The 18,617-nt window shown below is 41.8% G+C and overlaps 1 protein-coding gene across 4 annotated transcripts in view; it reads left to right on the forward strand.

The window, feature by feature from the left end:
• The window catches only part of fanci (FA complementation group I), a 90,043-nt gene that overhangs the window by 32,625 nt on the left and 38,801 nt on the right, over positions 1–18,617 (forward strand). For all 4 annotated transcript variants that reach the window (XM_070858457.1, XM_070858460.1, XM_070858459.1 and 1 more), the window contains exons 19-27: positions 115–229; positions 716–838; positions 1,293–1,361; positions 3,109–3,210; positions 4,870–5,064; positions 8,396–8,517; positions 14,276–14,440; positions 17,548–17,727; positions 18,206–18,372. In XM_070858457.1, coding sequence (XP_070714558.1) covers positions 115–229; positions 716–838; positions 1,293–1,361; positions 3,109–3,210; positions 4,870–5,064; positions 8,396–8,517; positions 14,276–14,440; positions 17,548–17,727; positions 18,206–18,372 — 1,238 coding nt within the window. The remainder of the gene's footprint in view (positions 1–114; positions 230–715; positions 839–1,292; positions 1,362–3,108; positions 3,211–4,869; positions 5,065–8,395; positions 8,518–14,275; positions 14,441–17,547; positions 17,728–18,205; positions 18,373–18,617) is intronic.

Raw genomic sequence — 18,617 nt, forward strand, 5'->3', positions numbered from 1 at the left:
AATGATGAATTGTATCACTGGACAAACTGCATCACATTTGTAACTTTGATCTGGCATGTTTATAAATACTCATTTTACTGCTCATCTGCCTCGCTCTTTCTTCGTTTTCTTCAGCCACTTGGACTCCCGGAAGTCGGCAGTCACTGGCTTTCTGTTGTTGCTGAAGAACTTTAAGGTGTTGGGAAGCCTGGCTTCCAGTCAATGCACCCAATCTCTCACGGCCAGTCAGGTAAATCATCTGCATTCATTTGTTCCACTTGTATCTATAACTATAATATCCATGTTGATTTTTCATCAAGTTTTACAGACTTGGCCCTTGAAGGTTAACTTTCTTGTCTTAGTTTAAAGTCTGATTTTTTAGTAGTTGGTTAATGTGCTCTCTGTTAATGAGCAGCTTTCCTTTCTTTGGAAAAAGGACCAAGAAAATAAGTTAAATTGTACCTGGAGGTGGATATGGATTTGTGCAGTAAAAGCAAACCCTTACTGATCTTGAGCTGAGGAACCAGTTGAACTTAAGAAATAGCCTACCATCTAGTGGAATTAATCCAAATTGTGACCCCTGATTCAGTAGAGAGCAGAGGATCTAGGTCTGCAGGCTAGTTGCCATGGAGGAATGGTCTGAGATGATCAGTTAGGTTAATCTTAATGTTTTATTAAACATAAATTACACCAGGGAACTGAAATAATATTATTTTTTCATCTTGTCGCTGTTCAGGTGCAAGTGGATGTGCATATGCGTTACAACGCCTCTGCTAATGAATCCCTATGTTTGGAGATCTTGGGCAGCCTGAGGCGCTGTCTCAGCCAGCAAGCTGATGTTAGACTCATGCTCTATGAGGTATTGATGTTAAAAGTTGTCCTTGTAATATGTCACATTTGATCCCTATAATAACTCTTAGCATTTCCTGTGCAGCTTGAAAGAAGTTTTCTTTTTGAACCCCACATCTTCCTCTTCACTTTTTAGATCAGCATTAATGCTTTCTCTTTTCAGTCAACAGGGAAATATGAACCTGCTGATTCCATGCCCACTGCTTTAAATAGTGACTTGGTTAAGGGCCAGTCATTTATTATTTCTTTTGTCTCTTTAAAAGAGGACTGCTTCACCAAGTTAATCTGTGTGATCCATGCTGGGTACTTTTTCACTGTTGCATTCATCTAAGCGAGTTGATTATGGTTGTTACTGACTATATGTCTGACCCATCCCCGTCGCTTCCTACTCCCATATCTTTGAACAAGTTAAAGAGTTGCTCTTTGGTAGTTTGTTTAATTGTTTCTCTCCTATTTTTTTTGAGGGTTTATTTGATGTTCTACGCCGAAATTCGCAGCTGGCAAATACCATCTTACAAACGCTGCTTTCACAGGTGAGTGCCAGGATGTAGATAAACAGTGGCACTAATTTGCCAAGATGAAAGCTTGGGCAAATTACCCAATAGAAATTTTTAATATATATATTCTTCCTAGTTGTGCGGCCTTTGGTTATAAATTATTTTGCATTTAGGAGAAAGCCAACCTACTTACAGGTTCCTGCTGCTTTTGAACCAGCTGTTGGGAGGCATCTGAGAGTAACCATAAAATCATACAGTACAGATGGAGGCCATTCGGCCCATTGTGCATGTACTGGCTCTTTAAAAGAACTATCCAATTAGCCCCACTCCCCTGCTCTTTCCCCATAGCCCTGCAAAATTTTATCTTCAAGTATATATCCATTCCCTTTTGAAAGCTACTATTGAGTCTGCATCCCCCCCCCCCCCCCCCCACCCACACACACACCTTTAAGGCAGTGCATTCCATATCATCATAACTTGCTACATTAAAAAAAATTCTCCTCACGTCCCTTCTGGTTCTTTTGACAATTACTTTAAATTTATGATCTCTGGTTACCAACCCTCCTACCAGTGAAAACAGTCTCTTATTTACTCCATCAAAACCACTCTCAATTTAGAGCAACTCTTTTAAATCTCTCCTTAACCTTCACTGCTTTAAGGAGAATAATCCCAATTTCTCTAGTCTTTGCACATAAGTGGAAGCCCCTCATTCTGGGAAATTGCCTCTGCATCCTCTCCAAGGCCTTGACTTCCTTCCTAAAGTGTGTGGATGCCAGAATTGGGCGCAATACTCCAACTGAGGCTTAACCAGTGATTTTTAAAGGTTTAGTATAACTTCCTTGCTTTTGTACTCTATTTATGAAGTCAAGGATCCAACATGCTTTTTTAACTGCTTTATTAACTTGCCCTGCCACCTTCAAAGATTTGTTTATGTGAACCCCCGAACCCCTCTGTTCCTGCACCCCCTTTAAAATTGCTTGTCAGTAATTAACTTAACTTCCCCCTTGTACTCCTGTTCTCATGGCATGATTTGGGCCGTGCTTTCCTTGGACACTGAACTCTGTTTGGAAATATGTAAGTAAAAATCAACTCTATGTTGGGACAAATCTGTCATTAGCACTGTCATGTGCTCACGCTCTGATGTGTGTCGGAACTAAGCCACTAATGTTTTTTTTTAATCATTATGTTTGAACCTTGTGGTCAGGGTGAGAGATATCCATGCTAGGGAATGGAACACTTTCCAAATCAGTATCAAGTCAGGTACAGCATGGGCTCAATGCAATATTCCCTTTAAGCTGCGCAACTCTCTGAACCCCGCACAGGCAGCTTGCTGGCTTTTCAATGCCAAAAACTGAGCATGCACGGTTTTTTGAAGGGGCTGCGCACCAAAAAAAATTAGCGGGAACATTGGCTATATGTAGAGTAGAACTCTTACACTGTTCCATTAAGCACTCCAGGTCAGGTGCAACATGGATTAGATGCAGACTAAAGCTCTCTCTAAATACTGTTCCAACTTCAGCAAAACACTTGCTTCTGTACCAATGTTCATTTTTCTATTTCTGACACCAAACATGGGTGTCTCCAAATGAGATTTTTAATTAGTGCCACTTTTGCTGTGGGCATACTAGAAAATGACCCATATTCATTCATGCAGGATCCTGACAGATAAGACTTTTTACAGTTATCTTGATTACTGAATGATAGATACTGATTGACATCACAACTCCTAGCTCTAAAAATAAACGTATACTGCTGTAACATTGCATTTCTGATCTTGCCTCAGCTGAAGCGATATTATGAACTGGAGGAGGACCTGCTGCCACCTCTCAAGCTGGAAAGTTGCATCACCACTCAGGGAGGTCAGATCTACCTCCAAGAACCACTGGTAATCAAATAATTTATTATTATTAAGTTTGTTAATTTATGCATCTGGAGACATCCATTGAGAAATGACTATATTGGAATATAAAGCATTTTATTATTTCGTACCCAAAGGCTGTGACAAGTACTGTTCTGGCTCACGTGGTAAGTTCACTTCTATGTAGGAGTGAGCCATACATGCTTGGAAGGCCCCAGGTTCAGTCCCTAGTCTATCAGCCTGCTGATCTCAGCTGGGATGGTGGTAGGGATGCTATAATTGGCATCCGTTTCCCTAGGGTAGGGAAAGGAAAAGTTTGACAGGGTATTTGCGCCTGATCCAGTGAACCCCCACCAAAAAATGCACCTGTGTGGACATCGTTTGAGGGCAGCACAAGGCTCAACTGTAATATTGCATGACCTGGGTTCAAAAGTCTTTGCTAGCTGTCAAAGCTCGCATATGAAGATTGGACACTTGGGTGAAGTACCAAAGGGCAGCTAATGCCTCCAGAACTGTACCCCAGCAAGAACCTTCAGGAAAGGTACGGAGAGAAAAAAGCAAGAGTGTGCTTATTTAAATATGTAACTAAAAGTGACTTATTGTACAATAGGAAAGTGACCAATGTTTGCGTTGAGCTGCGCAGCTGCACAGCGATCTGGCGGGTCCGTGTAAGCTGTTCAATGGCTTTATAATTGAAATAATTGCACATGTGCGAGAAATTGAATGGCCCGTTAAAGGGACCGTGCATCCCCAAAAAATTAGCGGGAACATTGAAAGTGATTTGCACAATGGCAATGATTTTACACATGCGTGGGGTGAGTTGGGCTTAGTTGGCAGCACTCTAATTCAATAGGTAGGAGTTCAAGCCCTGCTCCTTGATTTGATTGTAATTTAGATGCTTCTCACGAACATTGCTGAGCCAGTATCACATTATCACAAATGCTGTCCTACAGATAAGATGGTAAATTGAAGCCCATCTGCCTGTTCCAGTGGTTTAGGTAGATGTTTAAGATCTCATGACACTGTGTCCTGGCTGTTATTTCTCCCTCAACCAACACTATTTATAAAAACAGATTAACTGATTGCAGTCTCTGGCATGTTGCATGCAAAATAGCTGCCATATTTATCTACAAAACAGTCATTACTTTTCATAATTCATTTATGTTTTGTAAATTTTATTTGGGATTTTTCTGAGATGTGGTACCAAGCTATATAAATTCAAGTTTTTTTTTCAAAAGAGTAAAAAAAGACGTGTGTTTCTCTCGTGCCTTTCACGGCCACCAGCCAAAGTGCTTTGGGACCCAATGAAGTACTTTTTTTTTGGAAGTGTGGTTACTGTTGTAATGTAGGAAACATGGCAGCCAATTAGCGCACAGCAAGCTCCCACAGACAGCAATGTAATAATGACCAGATTAGTGATGTTGATTGAGGGATAAATATAGGCCAGGACACTGGGGATAACTCCCCTGATCATCTTCAAAATAATGCCATGGGATCTTCCATCTAAGAGAACAGAAGGGACCTCGGTTCAACATCTTATCCGAAAGATGACACCTTCTGACTCAGGCGAGGATGCTACCAACTGAGCCACAGCTGACACACACAAATCAAATGATTTCTGAGTGATTCATTTCAGTTACTGTGACTTCATTAGTTACGCAGCTCTTGTACTTTTCTTTTGCACAGGCACACCTTCTATGCTGTATCCAGAACTGCTTGGCCTGGTATAAACAGTCCTTATTACATGGTCATCGTGGTGGTGGTGATGATGATGATGATGATGATGATGATGATGAAGGTAGTTTTCAGCATGACTTGGAGGAGCAGCTGGACTCAATCACCCGGAGAATGGTTAAGAGTGAACTGGAAGACTTTGAACTGGTAACTCTAAATGTGCATCCACATTTAATTTCGTTTCTTTTCATTTATGCGACCATGATGAGTATTTGTGTCAAAGCTATTTGGTCTGGGTTGTTTCTTGCTTCAAACATGCAATTGGATGATATCAAAATATCATTAACTTTCCACTTCATTCTATTTTAGATCTGTTTCTATTGAATGTGTTTATGGTCAGATATTTTGTAACTTTTTTTTACTCTGTGTGAACCTTGTTAAATGTTTTAACTTTCTCTAGCCTTGATTTTATGTTTATCACTCCCCTCCTTCCACTAGGGCTCCAGAATTTTGGGCCATCAAATGATAACAAGTATGAGAGACAAAAGCAAAATATAGTGGATGCTGGAAATCTGAAATAAAAACAAAAAATGCTGGAAGTACTCAGCAGTGTTAGGCAGCATTTGTGGAGAGAGAAACCGAGTTAATGTTTCATGTCGATGATCTTTTGTCAACAAGTACGAGAGATACGCTTTTTGATCTGGACCAACAAAATACATTTGTTAGCAAGACTGGGCTTGTGGATATGTATTCAGACTGGAGAAAAGAAATAAAAGTTGAAGTTACTGGTTCTGCACGGCTTAGTTACACATTGCACAAGTGCTCTACTTGGAACTCCTTCACGGCAAACAAGCCAAAGATGGGCTGCGGAAACGTTCCAAGGAAACCCTCAAAGCCTCCCTGATAAAGTGCAGCATCCCCACTGAAACCTGGGAGTCCCTGTCCAAAGACTGCCCTCAGTAGAGGAAGTGCATCCGGGAGGGCACTGAAGCACCTTGAGTCTCATCGGCGAGAGCATGCAGAAATCAAGCGCAGGCAGTGGAAAGAGCGTGCGGCAAACCTGTCCCACCCACCCCTTCCCACAACGACTATCTGTCCCACCTGTGTAGTTCTGGTATTGGACTGTTCTGCCACCTAAGAACTCATTTTAAGAGTGGAAGCAAATCTTCCTTGATTCCGAGGGACTGCCTATGATGATACCAACAGCTCTATCGGGGAAACCCATATTATAGTTTCTATAGAATCTAGTACAAATACTTTCTTAAAGCTTCCTTTTCAACAAAAAAATCTGTTTTCCTGAACAAAAATTATCTAACCCATTTCCATTTAGCTATACAGATAAATACTCTTTGGTGAATTTCCAGTTCATGCTGTGACCTCTGGTGATCATCCTGCCAATGCTGTCCATACATAGGAACAGAAGTAGGCCATTCAGCCTTTTAAGCCTGGCATCTCTGTCTTTTTAATCCCAATTCCCTCTGTTTTCTCCATATCCCTTACTTCTCAAGTAAGTATCTATCTATTTCCTTTTTAAACACTTCATTAACTTTTTATCCACAACCTTCTAAGGCACTGTGCTCCAGAATTTACTTTTAGCACAGTTCAAATTTTAAAATTATTCTGGATTCCCTTACTAGAGAGAAGTTGTTTCCGATTTATTATTTTAAATATTTTGATCAGAACGCCCCATAACCTCCTCATCTCCAGGGAATATAACCCAAGTTTACCCAGTCTCTCGTCATAGCTGAATCCCTTTATCCCTGATATCATCTCAATTAGTCATCACTGGACATTCTCCAAGGTCAGAACCTTCATACGGTGAGGTGCCCAAAACTGAACACCTGTACAAATGAGATCTTACCAGTGCTCTATGTAATTGCAGTAATAATGGGCCCAAGTTTCCACATGATTTGCGCCTGATTTTTAGGAGCAACTGGTGGAGAACGGACTATCTTAGAAATTCTCCACATTTTTTTTTTCTGCAGTTCTAGTGAGGTAGAACAGTTCTACTTTAGAACAGAATTTTTTCTTCAAAAGGGGGCGTGTCTGGCCACTGACGCCTGATTTCAAAGTTTCCACAGTGAAAACGTACTCCAAACTAAAGTAGAATGGAGCAAGTGAAGATTTTTGTAGAACTGAAAAAACCTGTTCTACACATTAAAAAATCAGGCGCAGGTTACAAATTAGGCGTCCAGAACGAGGTGAGGGGGGTGGATGGGGTGGGAGAAGGGAACTCATTAAATTCTACAATCAATCCTTATTTATACTTCTACAAATATTATACAAATGAATCCAACCTGAATAAACATTTATAAGCAAAGAAAAGATTAAATAAACCATCTTCCTACCTGTGTGAAAGTGCTTCAGCCATCGTTCGAAGGAAACCGCCGTTTGTTGCCACGCAGGGGAGGGAGGGGAAGGAGACAGCGGCTTGTTGCCGCGCAGGGGAGGGAGGGGAAGGAGACAGCGGCTTGTTGCCGCGCAGGGGAGGGAGGGGAAGGAGACAGTGGCTTGTTGCCGTGGAGGGGAGGGAGAAGAAGGAGACAGCCGTTTGTTGCCGCGGAGGGGAGGGAGGGGAAGGAGACAGTGAGAAGGGAAGCCTCAGTGCTGATGGCAATGTGATTTTATTTAAAAAATTTCAAAAATTAAACAGCTACAAAGAACTACAAAAATGGCCGAGTGCCAATGTTTTTTTCACACTGAGCATGCGCGAACGCTCCAACGCGCACGCGCAGTGTTGCCGGCAGGAAAAAAACTAATTTAAATAGTACCCGCCCCCTCCCACTTACAAAATCGGTGCGGGTGTAGGCTCCGCCCCCCTGGGCGCCGCGCCAAACAGACAAGGTGCTGCAAAGCGCTCGAGAATAGCGCGGTTTTTTTCTGCCGCCGTTTTAGGCACGAAAAACAGGCGCCCAGCTCGGAGGGGCGCCCGTTTTTTATCCTGTGGAAACTTGGGCCCTTAGTCTCATCTTCAAATTTTATACCTATTGTGATGAGGCTTATTTTCCCATTAGCCTTTTTAATTCTTTTTTTCACCTACAAGCTAACTTTTAATGAGTTATGTTCCTGGACTCCTATATCCTTTGTTCATCTGTTACCAACAGTGCTTCCCATGTAGGTTTTATTCCCATTTGCTATTCTCGCAACCAACATGTACTGCCTCATGTTTGGTTAGAACTGCAACTCCCTGCAATTATCTGTCATTTACTCATTTAATTTATCTATGTCCTTTTATAATTTTTCTTCTCCCTTCTTCACAATTCACTATGCATCCTAGTTTATCAGCATCTGCAAAGTTAGATATATGCCGTTCCGTTCATGAATCCAGGTCATTTATATACAGAGTGAAAAGCTGGGGAACATCATTGCTACTGCACCCAATTTGAGAATACCAATTCACTGTCTCCTATTTCCTAACCAGTTTCCTGTCCAGTCCACGAGATTGCTTCCAATTCTATGTGCTTCAATTTTATCTGTAATGCCTTGTGCCAAATATTATCAAATGCCTTCTGAATGCCTTTTCTTTTCCTGCTTTTAGGACAAATCAGCAGATTTTTCATTAACGTCCAATGTTGGTATTAAAAATAACATCTATGCTGTCCTGGTAATGGAAGTCTATGAAGCTTTGATGGAGTACAACTTCATAACCAGCAACTACAGGTACTGCACTGAAGTGCCCATTGCATTTCTCACAAATATATCACGGTGCTCACATAACATCACTGTATTTCAAACTAATTAATTATATGTAGGCAAATGTGGCAGCCATTTTGCAAACTCTTCGGATCCCACAAATAACAATGAGATGAATAACCAGTTAACGTGCTTTTGGTTGTATCGGTTGAGGGAGGAAAGACTGTCAGTATTGAGAGAACTTTGCTCTTCAAATAGTAGTAAGTGATCTTTTAAGTCCACCTGAACTAGTGGAACAGACTGAGTGAGCTGTGGTTTAACATCTCACCCAAAGGATGGTACATCCAAGAATATAGTACACCCTGAGTAGTGCACTAAAGTGGTTATATGATCAATTCCTGGAATGGGACTTAAACTGGCACTGCGTTTTGCTTCTGGAGAGAAAGGATTGAGAAGTATGATGAGATCTATGAAAAAGGGCTGTGATGTTGGGGTGAATGGCCTTTTCCTGTTTCCAAAATTATTAATGAATAGTTCATAATGCATAAGTGGCTGTGTTTTTTTTTATAAAGTATAGCTGAAGGTATTAAGATGGTTTGATGATAGATCATGAAATTTCTCTCCTCTATGAGTACTTGGCATGTTGTGAGCTCCCAACAGTTTATATAGCCGTTAAATCACAAGAGTGCATGTTACAGCACAATTCAGTCAGCATTTTTTGTACGTTATAAAGTACAGTTTTTTAAAAAATTGCATTTCTTTTGAAATTCATGGCTTCCAATGTTATTAGCAGATTGTATCTTAATCCTGCAAAGCACCATCATTCTGGATGTGGCTGAGCTTTTTGTAGCTTTCTGTCACATATTTTAAATAATTTTTGTTTTATATATCTCCTAATAATACTCCCAATTGCTCAGTGGGTAAATATACTTCGATGTGATACTGAGCCATTCAAAGTAAGAAGATTGCAGATTTGATTACTGGTCTGTGCTGAGTTAGCTTGTCTCAGCTTGGATCGTGGTGCAGGCGCTACACTTGACCTCCACATCTGCAGCCCAAGGATGGGGAAAACTGGCTATAGTTTGCAGTCTTGATAGCTATCTTATGACCCCATTGTGCGTGAGAATAGAATCAGGCTTGGCTACAATAGCTCCTAAGGCAGTACGGCCTGCTGACACCTGTCATTTAGGGTCACATACACAGAACAACCATTTGATACCTGTAGAGCTATACTACAGGATGAATTGCTGTTCTCAGGAGTGGAGGATTTGAGGAGACAAAAGTTAAAGGAAATAGAAATCCTCATTAATATGTTACTTTGTGATTCTGCATGAATTGATTCTGCTGTCTGATAATTGGTTGGTTTCTATGGGGCCAAGTTTTGGCCTGAGTTGCTCCTGTTTTTTTGGAGCAACTGGTTTAGAATGGAGTATCTTAGAAATTGCAATTATCGGCATTTAGTTTGCTCCAGTTCTCGTCAGTTAGAACAGTTTCAGTTTGGAACAGATTTTTTTTTCAAAAGGGGGCGTGTCCGGCCACTTACGCCCGTTTTGATAGTTTAAGCAGTGAAAACTTACTCCATTCTAAGTTAGTTTGGAGTAAGTTGAGGGTGAGGAAACATAGAAACACAGAAACATAGAAAATAGGTGCAGGAGTAGGCCATTCGGCCCTTCTAGCCTGCACCGCCATTCAATGAGTTCATGGCTGAAAATGCAACTTCAGTACCCCATTCCTGCTTTCTCACCATACCCCTTGATCCCCCTAGTAGTAAGGACTTCATCTAACTCCTTTTTGAATATATTTAGTGAATTGGCCTCAACAACTTTCTGTGGCAGAGAATTCCACAGGTTCACCACTCTCTGGGTGAAGAAGTTTCTCCTCATCTCGGTCCTAAATGGCTTACCCCGTATCCTTAGACTGTGTCCCTTGGTTCTGGACTTCCCCAACATTGGGAATATTCTTCCTGCATCTAACCTGTCTAATCCTGTCAGAATTTTAAACGTTTCTATGAGGTCCCCTCTCATTCTTCTGAACTCCAGTGAATACAAGCCCAGTTGATCCAGTCTTTCTTGATAGGTCAGTCCCGCCATCCCGGGAATCAGTCTGGTGAACCTTCGCTTCACTCCCTCAATAGCAAGAATGTCCTTCCTCAGGTTAGGAGACAAAAACTGTACACAATACTCCATATGTGGCCTCACCAATGCCCTGTACAACTGTAGCAACACCTCCCTGCCCCTGTACTCAAATCCCCTCGCTATGAAGGCCAACATGCCATTTGCTTTCTTAACCGCCTGCTGCACCTGCATGCCAACCTTCAATGACTGATGTAGTGTCTCAAACGTGCATACTATGCTTAAACAAAGGGGACTACAGTGGGATGAGGGCAGAGTTAGCTAAAGTAGACTGGGAACACAGACTAAACGGTAGCACAATTGAGGAACAGTGGAGAACTTTTAAGGAGCTCTTTCATAGTGCTCAACAAAAATATATTCCAGTGAAAAAGAAGGGCGGTAAGAGAAGGGATAAGCAGCCGTGGATAACGAAGGAAATAAAGGAGAGTATCAAATTAAAAACCAATGCGTATAAGGTGGCCAAGGTTAGTGGGAAACGAGAAGATTGGAAAAATTTTAAACAACAGCAAAGAATGACTAAGAAGGCAATAAAGAAAGGAAAGATAGATTACGAAAGTAAATTTGCGCAAAACATAAAAACAGATAGTAAAAGCTTTTACCGATATATAAAATGGAAGAGAGTGACTAAAGTAAATGTTGGTCCCGAGAAGATGAGAAGGGAGATTTAATAATGGGAAATGTGGAAACGGCTGAGACCATAAACAATTATTTTGCTTCGGTCTTCACAGTGGAAGACACAAAAACCATGCCAAAAATTGCTGGTCACGGGAATGTGGGAAGGGAGGACCTTGAGACAATCACTATCACTAGGGAGGTAGTGCTGGACAGGCTAATGGGACTTGAGATAGACAAGTCCCCTGGTCCTGATGAAATGCATCCCAGGGTATTAAAAGAGATGGCGGAAGTTATAGCAGATGCATTCGTTATAATCTACCAAAATTCTCTGGACTCTGGGGAGGTACCAGCAGATTGGAAAGCAGCTAATGTAACGCCTCTGTTTAAAAAAGGGGGCAGACAAAAGGCAGGTAACTATAGGCCGGTTAGTTTAACATCTGTAGTGGGGAAAATGCTTGAAACTATCATTAAGGAAGAAATAGTGGGATATCTAGATAGGAATAGTGCAATCAAGCAGACGCAACATGGATTCATGAAGAGGAAATCATGTTTAACTATTTTACTGGAATTCTTTGAGGATATAACGAACATGGTGGATAGAGGTGTACCGATGGATGTGGTGTATTTAGATTTCCAAAAGGCATTCGATAAGGTGCTACACAAAAGGTTACTGCAGAAGATAAAGGTACGCGGAGTCAGAGGAAATGTATTAGCATGGATCGAGAATTGGCTGGCTAACAGAAAGCAGAGAGTCGGGATAAATGGGTCCTTTTCGAGTTGGAAATCGGTGGTTAGTGGTGTGCCACAGGGATCGGTGCTGGGACCACAACGGTTTACAATATACATAGATGACCTGGAAGAGGGGACAGAGTGTAGTGTAACAAAATTTGCAGATGACACAAAGATTAGTGGGAAAGTGGGTTGTGTAGAGGACACAGAGGCTGCAAAGAGATTTGGATAGGTTAAGCGAATGGGCTAAGGTTTGGCAGATGGAATACAATGTCGGAAAGTGTGAGGTCATCCACCTTGGGGAAAAAAAACAGTAAAAGGGAATATTATTTGAATGGGGAGAAATTACAACATGCTGTGGTGCAGAGGGACCTGGGGGTCTTTGTGCATGAAACCCAAAAAGTTAGTTTGCAGGTGCAGCAGGTAATCAGGAAGGCGAATGGAATGTTGGCCTTCATTGCGAGAGGGATGGAGTACAAAAGCAGGGAGGTCCTTCTGCAACTGTATAGGGTATTGGTGAGGCTGCACCTGGAGTACTGCGTGCAGTTTTGGTCACCTTACTTAAGGAAGGATATACTAGCTTTGGAGGAGGTACAGAGACGATTCATGAGGCTGATTCCGGAGATGAGGGGGTTACCTTATGATGATAGATTGAATAGACTGGGTCTTTACTCGTTGGAGTTCAGAAGGATGAGGGGTGATCTTTTAGAAACATTTAAAATAATGAAAGGGATAGACAAGATAGAGGCAGAGAGGTTGTTTCCACTGGTAAGGGAGACTAGAACTAGGGGGCACAGCCTCAAAATATGGGGGAGCCAATTTAAAACCGAGTTGAGAAGGAATTTCTTCTCCCAGAGGGTTGTTGTGAATCTGTGGAATTCTCTGCCCAAGGAAGCAGTTGAGGCTAGCTCCATTGAATGTATTCAAATTACAGATAAATAGATTTTTAACCAATAAGGGAATTAAGGCTTATGGGGAGCGGGCGGGTAAGTGGAGCTGAGTCCACGGCCAGATCAGCCATGATCTTGTTGAATGGCGGAGCAGGCTCGAGGGGCTAGATGGCCTACTCCTGTTCCTAATTCTTATGTTCTTATGTTCATATGTGAGTGTAGATTTTTTTATGCTCAGAAAAACCTTGTCTACACTTAGAAAATCAGGCATATGTTACAAATCAGACGTAGGGAATGGGGGGGATGGGGGGGGGGTTTAAAGGGAAGTTTCCAAACATTAAACACTTCAGTTTTCCAAATAAAGAGCCATCATCAATAATAAATGATAAATACATCAATAAATCAACCAATAAATCAATCAAAAAAATTAATAACATAAAATTTTAAAAAAATCAATAAATAAAACATTTTCTACTTACCGACTGCAGCACCGGGAGCCCTCCAACAGTGTGCTGGGACGCCCCCCCAGTGTGTCTCTTGTCAATGTCTCTATCTCTCTGTTTGTCTGTGTGTGTGTCTCTCATTCTCTGTCTGTCAGTGTGTTTTTCTGACAGCGAAGGGAGGAGGAGGGGGAGGAGGATGAGGGGGGTGGAGGGGGGAGGAGGGGGGAGGGAGAGAAGGGAGGGGATAGAGAGAGAGAGACTGACCTGACTGGACTGGACTGGACTGACTGACTGACTGAACGGGCCGGGCCGGACCCAAGACTTTGGGCGGGGCCCGCCCCCAGCATCGGATTTACAGGTAGTTGGCGGGGGGTGGGGGAGGGCGCGGGTCGGGTCCGGTACTGCAGCGGGGGAGCGGGAGTCGGGCCGGTCGGGAGGAAGCAGAAACTGGGCGTGGGAGGCAGCCTTATCCACGCAGCCCCAGTGAGGCCATTCGGCCACTGTAGCGCGCATGTGCAGAGGTCCCGGCACTGTTTTCAGCGCAGGGACCTGGCTCCGCCCCCCACAGCTCGTGCTGCGCCGCGCCCAGCTCCAGAGGATCCGCAGGGAGCCGGAGAATAGGTAAGTATTTTTTAGGCGCACTTTGTGGTGCGAAAAACGGGCGTCCAGGGCGCGGCCCGAAACTTGGGCCCTATATGTTTTGCCTCAGTATACTGACTTGGGCTGAGAGCAAACCTACATCTGGAGCCTCTCGAAATTGATTCATATCGATTTACACTAGCTAAAATTTCCAGTAAAATTAAGGAGAAGCAAAATTGCAGCATGTGTTGCATAACAGAATATTTATTAATTGTATATTGTCTGAGTAAACTTTGAACCTTTTAATCCCTTCTGGGTCTCATGAATAATCCTTTCCTAGGTATTTTAAGTTGTTTCGCTGATAAATTATAAGATTATTTCTATCATCTTGTTATAGTATGAACCGTTTTGAAGATGTTATAAGCCTTTTCAACCGTTTCCACAAGCTTTCGGAACTTTTGAAAGAGAAATCCGGGAAAGGCAAATCCCCCACGTCCAGTAAAATGGCCAGGAGTCTTCTAACCTTCAGTTTTGTTTCCTGCTTACTGACAGCACTTTTCAGGTAACGCAGACCAGCTCGGTGGCCTGCAGAGTGGAAGTACTGTATACAGCAATATCTTTGTACATGAATGAGCTTTTGTCACGTTATAGAGAAATGCACTTTGTCATGTTGTATTACTCACATTTACAATTGAGCCTAATCATAAAAACATCTCAAAGTGTTTCACAAAATGCAGCACTTTTGGAGTGAAGTGACTGTTTCACAGTTATAACAGCCAAGACCACCAAAAAAACACATTTTATGCTTTCTTTTAAGAGGAACAAGTTATGAAAACAAAGGGGAAGTTTTGTTGGCTTCAACTGCTCCTCCATCCGTAACAGCTGTGGGATAGCCCCACCTATTCAGCCATTTTTATGTGACATTAGTGGAGTTGGTTGCTGATGCACCAACGTAAACTTGCCATTAACTGTAGTGAATTTTGCAAAGTTACTTTTTGGAGCTGCCACTGGCTGCGTGAAACCTGTACATCGGGAACAGATGTAGTGAAACGTAAAAACAGCTTACATGTGCTTTGATAAAAATATCTCATCAATAATCTGATTATTTCCTTGAAAGACAAATTTTGATAATCAATATACTGGTGTACAAGCCAGGACTCTGACTAACAACTTCGGGGAAAAAATAAATGCATGAGGGAAATCTGAAATAACACTGGAAATGCATAGCAGGTTAGTCAGCATCTGAAAGGAAAAAGTGTAACTGAAGAGTCCTACCTGAAACCATCTGTCTTTTTTCTTTCAGATGCTATCCACCATTTTCATTTTTATGACTGCAAATTATCCTGTTTCTCTTATTTTATGACTCTGATTTTGATAAAAGCCCCACAAATCAGCTTGCTGTACTTGATGTGAAAAGGCCATTGTCACCAAATATCTCAGTGCTGCTCCAGTCCCCAGCTCTTTACGAGGCAGGACAATTTATTATCGATTTTTTTCTTTTCAGTTGAAATGTATCATAGACTTTTCTTTAGTATAATAATTAGCAAAGCCCAGTGGACTACTGAAAGCAAAGTAAAAGATAATCTCCTGTGTATGCACAGTGATTTTGCTTTTTTCCAATTTCATTTTATAAACTTGCAGAGCTATAAATATGACCGGGTTTTCCCTTCCTCTCCTAAAAGCAGTGGCTTTTGCTGAGATATAGCTCCATAGATGGGGTTAGCCCTCTTGAGCTTAGCTCAAATGCTGTTTGCCCTTTGCGAGCCGAGATAGTGTGGTGGTGGCAGGCTGCTCATCAATGGAGGGCATCACAGCCAGATGCTATTCTTGGTTGGCATCATTGGCAGTCTCCAGCTGTGGTTGCTGGTTAGTGATCAGGAACAGATATTTGGGCTCACTTCTTTCCCTTTCCAGCAGCCCAAGGTCAAATTTGCCGATGACACAAAGATAGGCAGCATTGTAGCCAAGGTAGATGGAAGCATAAAATTACAAAGGAATATTGATAGATTAAGCGAATGGGCAAAACTGGCAAATGGATTTCAATGTAAGCAAATGTGAGGTTATCCGCTTTGGACCTAAAAAGGATAGAGCAGGATACTTTCTAAATGGTGAAAAGCTAAAATCAGTGGAGGTCCAAAGAGACTTGGGGGGTCCAGGTACATGGATCATTAAAATGTCATGAACAGGTACAGAAAATAATCAACAGGGCTAATGGAATGCTGACCTTTATATCCAGAGGACTAGAATACAAGGGGGTAGAAGTCATGCTTCAGCTATTCAAAGCCCAGGTTAGACCACACCTTAGGAAGGATATATTGGAGGGAGTGCAGAGTAGGTTTACCAGAATGATACCTCAGAGTTAAATTACAAGAAGAGATTACACAAACTAGGGTTGTATTATCTGGCATTTAGATGGCTACGGGATGATTTGATAGAAGTTTTCAAGATATTGAAGGAAATAGATAGGATAGATGGAAAGAAACTATTTACGCTGATTGGAGAGTCTAGGACTGGGGGCACAATCATTAGCGTCCTTGACCAGGCCAGCATCCACAGCATTGAAACACTGACCACACTTGATCAACTCTGCTGGGCAGGCCACATTGTCCGCATGCCAGACACGAGACTCCCAAAGCAAGCGCTCTGCTCGGAACTCCTTCACGGCAAACGAGCCAAAGGTGGTCAGAGGAAACGTTACAAGGACACCATCAAAGCCTCTCTGAAAAAGTGCAACATCCCCACTGACATCTGGCCGAAGGGCGCCGAACACCTCGAGTCTCATCGCCGAGAGCATGCAGAAATCAAGTGCAGGCCGCAGAAAGAGCATGCGGCAAACCAGTCCCGCCCACCCTTTCCCTCAACGACTATGTCCCACCTGTGACGGGCACTGTGGTTCTCGTATTGGACTGTTCAGCCACCTAAAGACTCATTTTAAGAGTGGAAGCAAGTCTTCCTCGATTCCGAGGGACTGCCTATGATGATGAGTCTAAAAATTAGAGCCAGACCTTTCAGAAGTGAAATTAGGAAACAATTTCTACACACAAAAGGTGATAGATGTTTGGAACTCTCTCCCGCAAATGGCAATTGATGCTCGATCAATTGTTAATTTTAAATCTGAGATTGATAAATTTTTGTTAATTAAAGGTATTCAGGGATATAGGGCAAAGGTGGGTATATGAAGTTAATTCACAGATCAGCCATGAATGGCAGAACAGGCTCGAGGGACTAAATGGCCTCCTATTCCTAAGTTCCAATTGTAGCACCCCAACTGCTATCCTGTCTGAGAACAACCAACTCCACACACACTAGGCAATTAAACTTGGTACTTTTAGGCCTATAAGACTTACTGTTAAAGGATAGTGCTAGTCCATCAGAGATTAAACAGTCTTTGTTCCCTATCTTAAATGCTCCTATTGTGTATACAGTATCTACTTATCTTTGTCAAGGAACTGCAACATGGAAAAAGGAGTACGTCATTCAGCCCCTTGAGCATGTTTCAACATTGAATTAGATCTGTACATCAACTCCATTTACCTGTCTTTGCTACATATCTTTTGATACCCTTACCTATTAAAAATCTATGAATCTCAGTCATAAAAATATTAATTGACAATATGTACCAAAGATCAACTTGATAATTTCCTAAAAGGAGCTATGATTTATTTTTAGAGATAATACACAGAGCCACGAGGAGAGCTTGTCTGTGTTGCGCTCCAGTAACGAGTTTATGCGTTACGCAGCAAGTGTGGCACTGCAGAAAATACAGCAACTCGAGGAGACTGGACAGGCACATGGAGCAGACGGGCAAAATGCTGAGAAAACATTCAAATATCTATGTGATATCACTCGGTAAGACAGCATGTTCACGTATCTACAAGATCACATATTTCAAATATGTTTGCTTTTTCAAAACATTTCTATAAAATTATCTTGCCAAATGTTTTAATTTTTGCCAGCAATGAGCAAAAAAGGAAAAGCAGCGAATGTTGGAAATCTAAAATAAAAACAGAGACTGCTGCAAATGCACAGCAGTTCAGTCAGCTTCCGAAAGGGAAAAGAGATTTTAGTGTTTCAGGTTCTGTTGAAGAATCTCACCTGAAATGTAAACTGTTTCTCTTCCAAATGCTGCCTCGCCTGCTGTGTATTACCTGCATTTTCTGATTTTATTGAAAACTACATTTATCTTTCATTGTCTAATATTCAAACAGAAAAATTACTGACATTCTACAAATTCATATTTGGACCAGCAAACTACAGATTCTCTTTGCTGTATTTCTAAAATAATGTGATTCTGTATCATCACCAGCTGTTATTTGTTGTTTGGTAGAGTTCTTTTGTGGAGATACACTTCAATCCCATCAGCAGTTGAAGAATCTGGGAAGAAAGAAAAAGGAAGGACTATTTCATTACTCTGTTTGGAGGGGTTACTGCGTATATTTAACACTGTGCAACACAGATACCAGAACAAGATTCAGCAGTTCTTCAGTGCAATAGGTTAGTGGGCATGATTTGTATTGCTTGAGACATTCTTCTTAAGATGTAAAAGTCTGTATAAGGAAATGAATGATTTAGCAAGATTCCAGTCAGCAGTAGGGCATATACAAGGTGAGGAAGGAAGTGAGAGAAAGTTGTGGTTGAACGTGAATCTTGGGCCGATTGTGTGCTGTACAGGATAGAAATTGAGGGAAGTTAGATTATGTTTCTCTACATATGTTGCGTGACCTGCTGAGTGCTTGCAG

Source organism: Pristiophorus japonicus, chromosome 17 (assembly GCF_044704955.1).
Source record: "Pristiophorus japonicus isolate sPriJap1 chromosome 17, sPriJap1.hap1, whole genome shotgun sequence".
Classification (NCBI taxonomy): domain Eukaryota; kingdom Metazoa; phylum Chordata; class Chondrichthyes; family Pristiophoridae; genus Pristiophorus; species Pristiophorus japonicus.